The 12,081-nt window shown below is 42.0% G+C and overlaps 1 protein-coding gene across 10 annotated transcripts in view; it reads left to right on the top strand.

The window, feature by feature from the left end:
• The window catches only part of LOC105397150 (max-binding protein MNT), a 34,428-nt gene that overhangs the window by 15,179 nt on the left and 7,168 nt on the right, over nt 1–12,081 (top strand). For 4 of the 10 annotated variants that reach the window (XM_048626205.1, XM_048626203.1, XM_048626196.1 and 1 more), the window contains 6 exons: nt 1,015–1,207; nt 3,162–3,387; nt 5,877–6,009; nt 7,068–7,135; nt 7,318–7,428; nt 9,811–9,897. In XM_048626205.1, coding sequence (XP_048482162.1) covers nt 1,015–1,207; nt 3,162–3,387; nt 5,877–6,009; nt 7,068–7,135; nt 7,318–7,428; nt 9,811–9,897 — 818 coding nt within the window. The remainder of the gene's footprint in view (nt 1–1,014; nt 1,208–3,161; nt 3,388–5,876; nt 6,010–7,067; nt 7,136–7,317; nt 7,429–9,810; nt 9,898–12,081) is intronic. The other 6 variants (XM_048626204.1, XM_048626198.1, XM_048626202.1 and 3 more) reach the window with 5 other exon arrangements.

The following is a 12,081-nucleotide window of genomic DNA, read 5'->3' as shown; positions in this document are numbered from 1 at the left end:
ACATAATATGATGTATTTATTATATGACCGTTTTGAATTTTTCAATTTAATCATCTAGATATGCATTCAAATCTAAAATGTATTAAATTTTAGATTTTGGAATAATATGTGCTAAAATAAATGCGAATTCTATGTTTTAGAACCTATCACCAAATTAATTATACGAAATTAAGTTAGCTTCTATATTTTAGGTACCAAACCTATGTCCTAAAAGCTGTAATTAGAGCGCGATGAACATCGAGAAACACAGGCTTTGTGCCACTGTATTCATCGAAAGAAATCGTTTCAGCTTCTCTTTATTAGCTTTATTATTTAGTGTCGCTTTAAAGAACCACCAACGCAGTAATTACGAATACGCAATAATCGTAAATTCATTTTAATATTCGCTTTAAAATCCCAATAAGAACAGTGTAACTGGCTACCTGCCGTCTCAGCCAGTTTTTTCTGCGTCGGCAACCGTATTTTTTTTTTGCTTCCCAGCTGATTTACAGCATGGCAACCGTACCGTAAACGTCAAACACACGCGCTCGCAATCATATGTGCTGACGTCACCCGACAGGCCACGCCCTCCCACTATCTCTGTCCATTAGCTGCTCTCTCACCGATTGCGTGCTCAACGACCCAGCTGATACGGGCTACATTTGCGTAACAACCGCTTGGAGAGCCGTGGCAGCCATCTAGCTATCTCCCTCGCACCGGTATCGCCGCCTCGCTCGCCCGGATACTGGGAGCTCCTCAGCTCTGCTGCTCGCCTGGTTCTTTACCGCCACGGATTGCAGCCGTCGACGAGCGGTTGACACGCGTTTGACACATCGGCCAATGCGAGCGAGACGTAACGGATCATTAGTGTTATGTAATCGGATAATTCTGCCCCGGTGACTAATTAAATAGACGCCGCCGCGTCGTAGTTACACTGTAATTGTAATAGGAGTTGCGTACGTTGTATTTTTAGATTTCGTAGGTATAAGGTTTTAGAGGAAATAGCAGGAAAATGATGTTGTGTTTTGTTTACAGAGGAGCCGAAGTCTCCGTTGCCGGTGCGCGTGGTGGTGGCGCCGCGGTCCAACGGCGTGGCGCTGCGAGGGGCGTCCCCCCCAGCGCCCGCGCCCGCCGCCCCCGCGCCGCCGCCGCACGACGCGCCCCCCGCGCCCTTCCTCGACTTCACGCAAGAACATTCCAGGCCGCGCGCCGGCAGCAACGGCCACGGGTGAGTCTCCTCGCGGCCATGCGCGCCTGGTACCTCAGCTAGCTGAAACAGCTGGGGATTGAGAGATTGGAATTTGGAATGTCATGCCGAGATAATCCGCGGTATCTGCACTGTCAGATGGCATTGTTTGTCAGAATTGTGAGCCTCCACGCTTATGAATTCCTAGTGGTTTTTGTTTTTGTTGGATAGTTGGGTAGAATAGTCAAATTAATTAGTAGGCAGCGGTAGTTTTAGTCAGTTAGCCTTTGTTAGACCCGGCTTGCATTCATTTTGTAAGTCTCTCTGCACATTTTATATACTTAGCTTATTCAACGTGCATTACTCGATGTCCAAATTATTACAATGAATTGTTCAAAATTATCTGCAGTAGATAGACTAGATAAGTACTTTTCCTTTTACATCTACAATTCTACATATTATTATGATTTATGTATGCTTCGAGTACTCCATTATAGCTTCTAATTACTGCTTTGCCTATGTGTAAATTAACATAAGTATGGCTTATGCTTGAAGAAAACAGTAGGTACTTAATCTGATCAGTCAAGGATTTTGCAAAATAGCGTTGATCTGATTTTGTCGACTAAAAGTTTCCATAATTGATAATTTTCTTTGATATGAGTGGGACAAGGATCGCATCTCATAAGCATAGTTTATAAATCTCACTCAGGGTCAGTTTTGAAGAAAATACGTACGCATCAGTATTAGAAACTACGCAGCGCAGTAGTAGGAGAAGAAACCAGAAATTTCTGTAGGGATATGTAGAAAAATCATCTTACAATCTTTATATTATGTACCCATTTGATATGATAACAAATATGGATGGCAGTTCCAGGAGTATCCTTCCTATTACCTGGGGTAGGGTAGGCTCTCATCTAGTCAGGTGTGGGTATACTAGGCTATAGATAACTTTGTGTGGACCTAGCAAAGTTTTCTAGTACTTATGTATTTCTTCTTCCTCTTCGTCTTATTAGATAGTGGTACTTAATAGATATTTTTATAAAAGGGTTTACAATACTGAAGAATATTTGTCAGGGGGACCAATTTATAGTAATACTGTGCAAGTAAAATAATGCACTTACCTAGTTTAAAACCGACTCTTTGTTCCATGATATCAATAAAAAATAAGTTCAGTTTTCCAAATTATAATAAAACTGAAGATTCTTATACACAACACAATACTTTCCGTAGCCAAAATCATACAATTTAAAGCTTTAAAACCAGGCAACAGTGCGTCAGCTGACTAATCAAAGGTGTATCGAAGCGCCTCCTCGAAATTCATGCGAGCCTGGTACAACCAATCGGTATCATCCGATTCCTGTCAAGGTTCGAATACTATTAGAATCGATCATTATTAATCGAATTCAAAACGTTACTTTTTATTCACATACGGGTTTGTATAAATCATTCATTCGTCTCAATAATACGAATACATTTAATATTTAATTTGATTGACACGCGTTCAGAAATGATCATGTTTTTTAATGTAATGGAATTAGTTATTCTAAGCGACTTAGATTAGAAAACATGGACACTAACAGGATAAAGTGGATATTGAATTTAAATATTCAGTTGGCCCATTAAATAGGCTTAGTTACAGTGTTAGATAGCTCAGTACTATATCATTATACCTATTCCTTTTTTTTTAAATCAAATTTGAAGAATGTCCTGTTATTAAAACAAAATTTATTTGAATTTAGCATACAAAGCCACATCCAACTTTTTTCTATTTTAAAAGACCACTTATTGAAAAATGGCAATTTCATAAGTAAATAAAGACCTACCCCCTCATTCATAAAAAGTTATTGGACGTTTTAGCTATTGAACTGTTTTGTCCTTCTCTGTCAAGAAACGAAATAGCTAAAACGTTCTATAACTTTTCTATGAATAAGGGGGTATATTCATCTCAGAACGACCCACTCTTCAAAAACCTAACCCCTCCCCTCTCCCCCCCCAGGCCGCCTCAGATCCCCTCGCCCCCCTCAGTTGGCAGCAGCGGCAGCGGCAGCAGCGGCAGCGCCCCCCGAGCCGGCACCCGGGAGGTTCACAACAAACTGGAGAAGAACCGGCGGGCGCACCTGAAGGAATGCTTCGAGCTGCTGAAGAGACAGCTGCCGGCCACGCCCGATGACAAGAAGACGTCGAATCTGTCGATCTTGGGGTCGGCGATACGGTATATACAGGTGAGTGATGGGATTTATCTCGTGAGGTGAGGGTGAGGAATGATTGTATTCTTAGCGTGTCGTGTCCATGACAAACGTTAGCTAGCTGGTCCAGAGTCTGTCACCGTGTTCAAATATCTTGACTCAAGACTGATTGGGTGCTGATAGTTACATGTTTATAATTTATAGATGTCACAGTGTTCTACTAAACGTATCGCTGACAAAAACTAGGGCTAGGCTAGAGTGGGTACAGTGGGCAATGGAAAAGCCAGTCAGATTAGCTGCCCAGGGTGCGCAGTACGTTTGTAAGGGTCGTACAGTTGATACGTCACTCGGCTAGGCTCCTTTCATGTTCCCTTTTACACGCAGTTACGTCACGTATTTAGAAATGTATTTCGAGTCAGGTGCTAACTTTAGTTAACAAGTTGCGCAACTTCGCACCCTCTGCGTCGGGACTAATTTTAATTCGTCGTGTTAACAGAACCCGTATAGGAACTACGCTTCTATTGCTTACGAAATGTGACGCCACTACACTTTGTAGTGGTCCGCGATATGGCAAAATTAACCTTATGTTCTAACGATAGCGCTGTTTATTGAATACTTTAAAGCGCGGCGTAGCACGAAGAGCCTTAGACAAACCTCCTACAGTATATGGGCGCCTGGTAGCTGGTGGGCTAAATTGTCGTCATAAGGTTCGTTTCTTGGAAATCTTGGTCCGATTAAAATAACTAGAGGAAAACGAAAGTAAATCGAACTTGAAAAATACGACGTATCTTTATGCTGTGATCTATGGTGTGCCGTCTCTTTCTGTGGCTTAGTGAACAAGGGAGATAGCGATAGTCGATGGATGAGGCTTTGAAGTAGTAACCGAGCAAATATGAAGGTAATTGTTCAATTATAATGTTAACACAGTACGGTTCCTTGGTTTTCAAGATGGGTATCTCGGTTTTCGAGAAGTTTCTATTAACCAGGCAAGTATGTACCCAATTAACAAGAAAAGACAAGAAAACACAAACTAAATGAAAACTTTTTGAAGTCAATACAAATTGTAATTATGTTTTTCGTAATTCTTTGTCTGGCTTCCCTGTGCGAATTGTTTGTTAATGGGGTCATGTAATCTTCATTGAAATTTCCTTTCTTTCACAAAGTTTCGGACGTTACGAAAGACTTTTTCTCTTCGTCAAGGGTTTCGTTCTGTTGTAAGACTTGGCCTTTTTAGCGGAAACTTTTTGCTTTCGAAACGTCTGGTTTGTATAACGCACGGTCCCCTACTCCCCTGGTACTACAATAAGCTTTTTGTTTTACAAAGTTTCTCTTTTTCTTTGAGTTTGTCTCGATTATTTTATTGTCCTGAGTTTTATTGTAAAAACATCTTTGTTGCTCAGTGGCCATTGTAAAATTTGATCCAATTACCCTTGTATTAAAGTGGAAGTGCTGATTTCCAGATTTTTCTAGTTTATTAAATATTTTAACAGCCCAATAAGATATTATTTAATATAGAATGTGTCTCTTAAAACCAGTCCTTATATTATCTTGTAAAATAATAATATACAGGGTGTTGCAAAATTGGTATTCTAAGCCGAAACCTACATGTGCAGCATGGTATATCTAAACCCGAAACTGAAATCAGAAATTGGAAATTCGCGAAAAAAAAAAATTCATTTTCCATAGTAAAAAGTCACATAACCAACAAAGTTTCTATGAAAAATAGATACTTTTTTTCGCGAATTTTGAAATTCTGATTTCAGTTTCGGGCTTAGATATACCATGCTGCACATGCTGGTGTCGGCTTAGTATACCCTTTTTGCAACACCCTGTATACGGATAGTTGTTATACCGAAGTATATTTTTCTCAACCTGTACAAACTACAAATAATATTATTGGTATGGCTTCTGTTTATCTTATCGTTGTTATATGGCGTGCAGCAAAACAATATACCTATATATCAACCGTTTTTGCATTTAAGTATGTACCTATTATTTTTAACTACAATTTGAAATTTTGCAGTTTCATTCATATTGCTAAATGTATACGATCTAATTTCAACTGTACTCTCTTATTTATAATCTCAGAGACTATTATCGCAAATTAATAGTATAGTACCGATCACAATACGAATTGCATATTGTATATAGACACTGCTACATAAACTTAAGTTCATCCATTACTAAGCGTTAAAATTAGTATGGTTAACACCACCAAAATGAACCTTCTTCTTAGTGTGTGCGTGACAAACACCAGGGCAAGTAGCACGGGGCGCATTTAAGACGTGACATAAGTTTTGCATCGCACTCACTCACATCGCGCAGCCCCAACAGCGAGCGCGACGGAGAACTTTTGTCACGTCACGTCACGTCTAAGCTTTGTCACCGTGGCGTGGTGAAAGACTCAGCCAAGAAGGTGGTCATTCTTTAACTGTCCCGTTAATACGTCACTCGATCATCATACTCCTTTCGTTGAACCCAAAATACCTTACTAGCAGAAAAACTCACAGCCCCATTCCTTCCAGGTGCTGCGCCGCAAAGAGCGAGAATGCGAGCACGAGATGGAGCGTCTGGCGCGCGAGAAGATCGCCGCGCAACAACGGCTGGCGGCGCTCAAGAGGGAGGTCACCGTGCTCGCCGCCCCCGCCAACGGGATAGGTATGTCCTTATAAATACATAATATATAGGGCTGGGGACATCTCACACAAGGTCATCCGACCCCAAGGACTGGCCAGTCTGATAGGTAAGCATTAGTGTTGCCACGAATAGTGAATTGGCCGAATACCGAATACCGAATATTCGGCGACGCTGCCGGCCGAAGCGCCGAATATTCGGCCGCCGAATATTCGGCGCTACAACCTGTTTTTTTTGTTTCTGGAACTGCCTTGAAGAAGTCGCTACAGATTATATGAGAAATGCTAATTATTAGGAGGCTGAATGCTGTGGCAAACGAGTTGAATTTTTATTTGATAATACTCGTAGTTCGCCTAGATCGGATATCCGATCCTTACAAGTGGTGGTCAGCAAACAAAAAACAATACCCGAACCTTTTGAAATTTGCAATAACTTATCTTTCTTCACCTGGAAGTAGCGTTTATAGTGAGAAGTTATTTTCTGAGGATGGTTACAATGAAAAGCGCAATCGTAGGCTACCAAATGCTGAAATGCTCGTTTTTATCCAGCACAACTTACTACTGATTAATTTTAAGTACTAAAATGTTGTGATTTGGAAATAAATACACAATTTTGATTAAAATAACAAGTATTTTATTACATGATTTACTATTCGGTATTCGGCCCGAATAGTACGCACTATTCGGCCGAATACCGAATACTGAAAAAACTGGCCGAATAGGCCGAATACCGAATAGTTGCCGAATATTCGTGGCATCTCTAGTAAGCATCAGTGACTAACTTCCGAATAGTTAGCCACTGATGCGTTTGAGTATTAGTTAATAGTGGTGAATAGTAAGCCGAAAGAGGGTGACGCACTAGTATTGTGAAGCTATTGAAAATTCGTGATAAAGTGTCCCCAAAGCCAGCGCGACGTCGTATTCGCCAGAAGTCGCAAAACACGAGACGTCGCGTAACTTGAGAAACTACTGTGGAGACATGGAAATAACATCGGGCTATGTAAGCCTAACGTAATGTCTTGGTCACTGTCAGTGTTCTTGCTCTTCCCTGGGTTTCAGTACAATTTTTCTCTTCTCTTTCAGAAACTGTCGTAGAAGAAAAGCCCAGAGACGATCGAGTCAACGGGCAAGTCTTAGGAATTCCTATAAGTGTAAGTATAATATTCTGTAATAACAGTAACTATCATTGTATAAAATAATGCTCTAATCATCTCCAGCAAGTTACATTCTAACCGACGTACTTACGTGGCATATCAAAAGCAAAAAACCCACACACAAATATCCCCATCCCTTTCACTCTTATCATTTCTAATTCTCCGTCTCTTTCCCCCAGATGACGTCATCGTCGCCGCCGGCCCGTCTTGAGCCGTCGCCTCCGCGGAGTCTCAACCTGAGCACTAAACTGCGCACTCTGCCCATACAGATAACGCCGACCTCCTCGCAGGTATGCGCTCCTGGTACCTTCTCTTACAAACTTGCGTTGAAATCGAAACTCGTTTTGTTTTCTAGCGTTTTTTTGTGTGGTGTGTTTTGTCGCTCTTTGCCTTTGAGTAATTGTTAGACTTCTGAGTATTTTGAAACTTTCCTAAAGTAAAAAAAAAAGTTTTTGCTTATGAATTTTGAAATCTCTGGATACCTACCTTAGGTAGGTATCCAGAGATTTCAAAATTCATAAGCACTTATGTTAACCTATACCTTATGAATTCAGAGATTCTAAATTCATAAGGTATAGGTAGGCTACCTATACCTAAATAACAAGGTTAGATGGATAAACTATCGTGTTTAAATAATTTAATTATCTAATAAACACAAAAACAAACACACAGTCAAACAAACTTATAACACCCTAGTTTTTCCGTTTGAATTAAATATTAACAAAGTAAAACCTCAGCTCAGTACGCCGTGGCTGCTTTAACAAATTACTCGAACCACCTACACGCCTCTGCACTCCTAGTACTTTTGACTTTGCGTCGGCCATTCAGGGTCCACTTTCCTGACCGAGTTCATCACTGTGTGAATAAAATGGCCGTGACTCGTTTAAATTCGGAGCGCCGCGCCGATTGTTCATTGAACTTTCTTACATTCATATGCTCCTGGTACTTGCGTGTACGTTACAAACAGCTTACCAACTGGCGGATTCATAGAGAACGTTACAAAAGCTTTTTACGAAGGGGCTACAAAACACAATTCATGGACTCCAAATGAAGCAAATTATCCGCTTTGTAAACGTGCCAACTTTACAATAACGACCTACAGAGCTTTAGTAATGTTTTTTTTTTATATTTTATTTGGAGGTTGGTTGAGTGTTGAGTGCGTTGTAACAATGTTTTAGATTCGTTTTGTGTTGTGATAATAAGATTGACTTACTAAAAATATGATGTCATTCATACATAAGTGCAGCGCTACTCTGTAGGTTGGAAAATAATTTAAATAAGACTATGTTTTTCGCTATAAGTGGGGAAAGGTTAAAGAAAAAATACTTACTTATGCATTTGTGTAGGTACTTGGATTTTGCTGATTTGACCTAGTTTCGACAATAGTCTGAAACGTATAACTGGGTCTATGTTATAGCGAATAGCTAGTATCTCCTAGCTTTTCGCCTGACGTGTCCTTTAGATACTTCTTACTTTAGATAGACACGCAGTGCAAAAGTAAATATTTCTAATTTTTAATGTTTCGAAAAGTACAACAGATTATTTTTAATGACGATACGGCTAGTGAAACCAACGTTTAGTGGGCAGCACGCATGGACTAAATGTACACTCGTGCTTCAGCCATAAGAGGCTAATAAATATAAATATCAGACTATTTTTTCAGCAATAAGTACCCTCTGACATTTATCCCGAGGCCTCTTTGTAGGTCCTTCAGGACGTAAGTAGGGCAGGCGGGCATAGGAATAACTATACTCTCATAAACATAAACGAGTAAACCACAACCGACTTATTAAAACAAGACTACTTTTTTCTGCAATGCCCCCCGACCAGACATTTATCCCCGAGGCGTCTTCCTAGGCCCTCCCAGGATGTAAGTAGGGCTTTGGGATTACTATACGCTAATAAACATACTGAAGAGCGTAAAACACAAGAACCTCACAAATATCAGGCTGGTTCTTTCTACAATGCCCTCTGACATTTCATCCCGGAGGCATCTTCCTAGGTCCTCCCAGGATTTAGGGCAGCGCGTGACCCAGTAGCCGTGACCCACATCCCGCGGCCGAGGTCGGGTGAGTGGGTCACGGCGAGACAGCTGTTGATGCACGGGAGAGGTGCACTGGAGGAGATAGTGGTGTTGTCAGTTATTGATTGTTTAGAAATGTAGTTATTTTAAAGTTATGATTTAAATGATTGAAACTAAAAAACAGCCTTTGTAAAGTGTCTTGGAGCGTTTAAATCATGGGTGTTGCAAATTTTTGTGGGTATTACGAGCGTACAATCATAGAAAATAGTTCGTTTAATATACCTCCTAATATGTTGTGCATGTCTAGAATCTGAATGTAAATGAAATTTAAATAACTAAGTAGACGTTTTTGGCGTTTTAAAAATACTACACTTTAACCAGGCACTTATTTATTCGGTACAAAACGCACAGCCGCTAGGTGCGTAAGGTCCCTTACTACAGTTTGTTGCAAAAGTCTACTAAGCCGAAAGGGGGTCACTCAGGGGGTCCACCTAAACCACTTTTGTTCTACGACTTTTGGATTTTCGCGGAATCTGAGTCAACCCTTTACGGCTTAAATTTTATATACCTACGGGTGTGCTGATATACCTAGCTACTGTTAAGCTCCCAAGCATGCTTCTGATCTTTTAACGCTCATCTCCATTGTTAGCAGGTGGTGCGAGCGTCGTACGGCGCGCGCCACAGCACGCTGACGCTCACCGCGCTCGCGCCCGCCGACGCCGCGCCCGCAACGCAGGTATTACAACAGAACTATCTATTACTTACTTTACTAGAGAGAGCGGTTGGCGCCCGTTTCTGACGCCAAAGATGCGGGTTCGAATCCCGGCGCTGGCATGTAGCAATGGAATGGAATGGAGTTCTTTGGAATTTAAGTACAATGTATAATGGCAGGTATTACCACTAACTAACTATTATATTAATAGAAGTCAAAATATGCAAGCTGAAGTGGCAGCTGGCTATACTGGTTATATCTGCTGAAGAAATGATAACCGTTGGGGTAGACGAGTTCTCGAGTGGATACGACGGACAGGCAAACGCAGTGTGGGACGCCCTCAAGCCCGCTTGACCGACAACCTTAGGCGGGTGGCGGGTAGTGGTTGGATGAGGACGGCCGAGGGCCGAGTGTTGTGGCGCTCCTTGGGAGAGGCCTATGTTCAGTAGTGGATGATTATTTGCTGGTGATGATAATGAAGGTCAATGAAGGTCATACAGGTTTACGCACCCACATCTAAGCACACCGATGATGAGGTCGAACTTGCGTATGAAGACGTATCGTCTGCCCTGCGTAAGCTCACTACTCATTTCACGGTGGTGATGGGAGACTTTAACGCGAAACTCGGAAAACAAGAAGGCGGCGAGACGAAAGTGGGGTCACATGGATTTGGAGTCCGGAACCATCGTGGGCAAATGCTGGCTGACTTCTTGGAGAAGGAGGGCCTCTATATGATGAACTCCTTCTACAAGAAGAAGCCACAAAGGAAGTGGACGTGGATTAGCCCCGATGGGAAGACTAAAAACGAGATCGACTTCATATTGACGGATAAGAAGCACATATTCAATGATGTCTCAGTGATCAGTAGGGTTAAGACCGGCAGCGATCACCGACTCGTAAGAGGCACTTTGAATATAAACTGCAAAATAGAACGCTCCCGTCTAATGAAGTCCACGCTCCGCCCTACTCCTGCTCAAATCCAGGATCCCGAAAGCTTTCAGTCTGAGCTTTACGACCGCCTGATATGTTTAGAGAATTGCGTTACAGTTGACGATTTAAATAATAGGTTTGTGGAAACTGTCCGAGAGGTAGGATCGAAATATTTTTCGTCCCGAACCAACCGAGGACCTCAAAAACTCTCAGATGGGACTCTGAGTCTCATAAGAGAACGGAGAGAAATGAGGTTGCAGTCTTCAGTTGATATGGTCGAATACAGACGTCTAAACAGACAGATCGCCAAAGCAAGACGTTGCGATATGAGACGCTACAATTGCAAGCGCATTCAAGACGCAATAGAGCAAAACAAGGGCTCCAAAGTCTTTGCTAGAGATCGACCTGTTCGGCAGACTCTGTTGACCCAACTGAAGACCGACACTGGCAACACCGTTTCATCAGTGCCCGAAATTCTGGGAGAAATTGAGAGATTCTACGGACAGTTATACACCACAACACAAAACCCTATTACCAGCGGTGCTCACGACAGCCGAGCGCCACTCACCCGACACTATACCGAAGATATTCCGGACGTCAGTCTAGACGAGATTAGTATAGCTCTCAAACAGCTAAAAAACAACAAAGCTCCGGGAGATGATGGAATAACGACAGAACTTCTGAAAGCCGGCGGTAGACCGATTTTAATAGCACTTCGGAGGCTGTTTAATTCCGTCATACTCGAAGGCACAAGCCCGGAGGCATGGAGCAGAAGTGTAGTGACTTTGTTCTTCAAGAAAGGCAACAAAGCCCTATTGAAGAATTATAGACCCATTGCACTTCTGAGCCATGTGTACAAGCTGTTTTCGAGAGTTATTACGAATCGTCTCGAGCAAAGACTCGACGACTTCCAGCCACCCGAACAAGCCGGGTTCCGAAAAGGCTATAGTACCATAGATCATATACACACGCTTCGGCAGGTTATACAGAAGACCGAGGAGTATAATCTACCTTTATGTCTAGCGTTTGTGGACTATGAGAAAGCCTTTGATTCTATCGAGCTCTGGGCGATGCTTCAATCCCTTCAGCGGTGCCATATAGACTATCGCTATATCGAGGTGTTGAGATGTATGTACAATGCTGCCACAATGTCAGTTCGATTACACGAACATAGCACAAAACCGATCCAGTTGCAAAGGGGCGTGAGACAGGGAGATGTTATTTCTCCGAAACTGTTCACCTGTGCACTGGAAGATGTTTTTAAGCTTGTAGAGTGGA

The sequence above is a fragment of the Plutella xylostella genome, chromosome 16 (genome assembly GCF_932276165.1).
Source record: "Plutella xylostella chromosome 16, ilPluXylo3.1, whole genome shotgun sequence".
NCBI classification, from domain to species: domain Eukaryota; kingdom Metazoa; phylum Arthropoda; class Insecta; order Lepidoptera; family Plutellidae; genus Plutella; species Plutella xylostella.
This window is presented reverse-complemented; position numbering and strand designations above follow the sequence as displayed.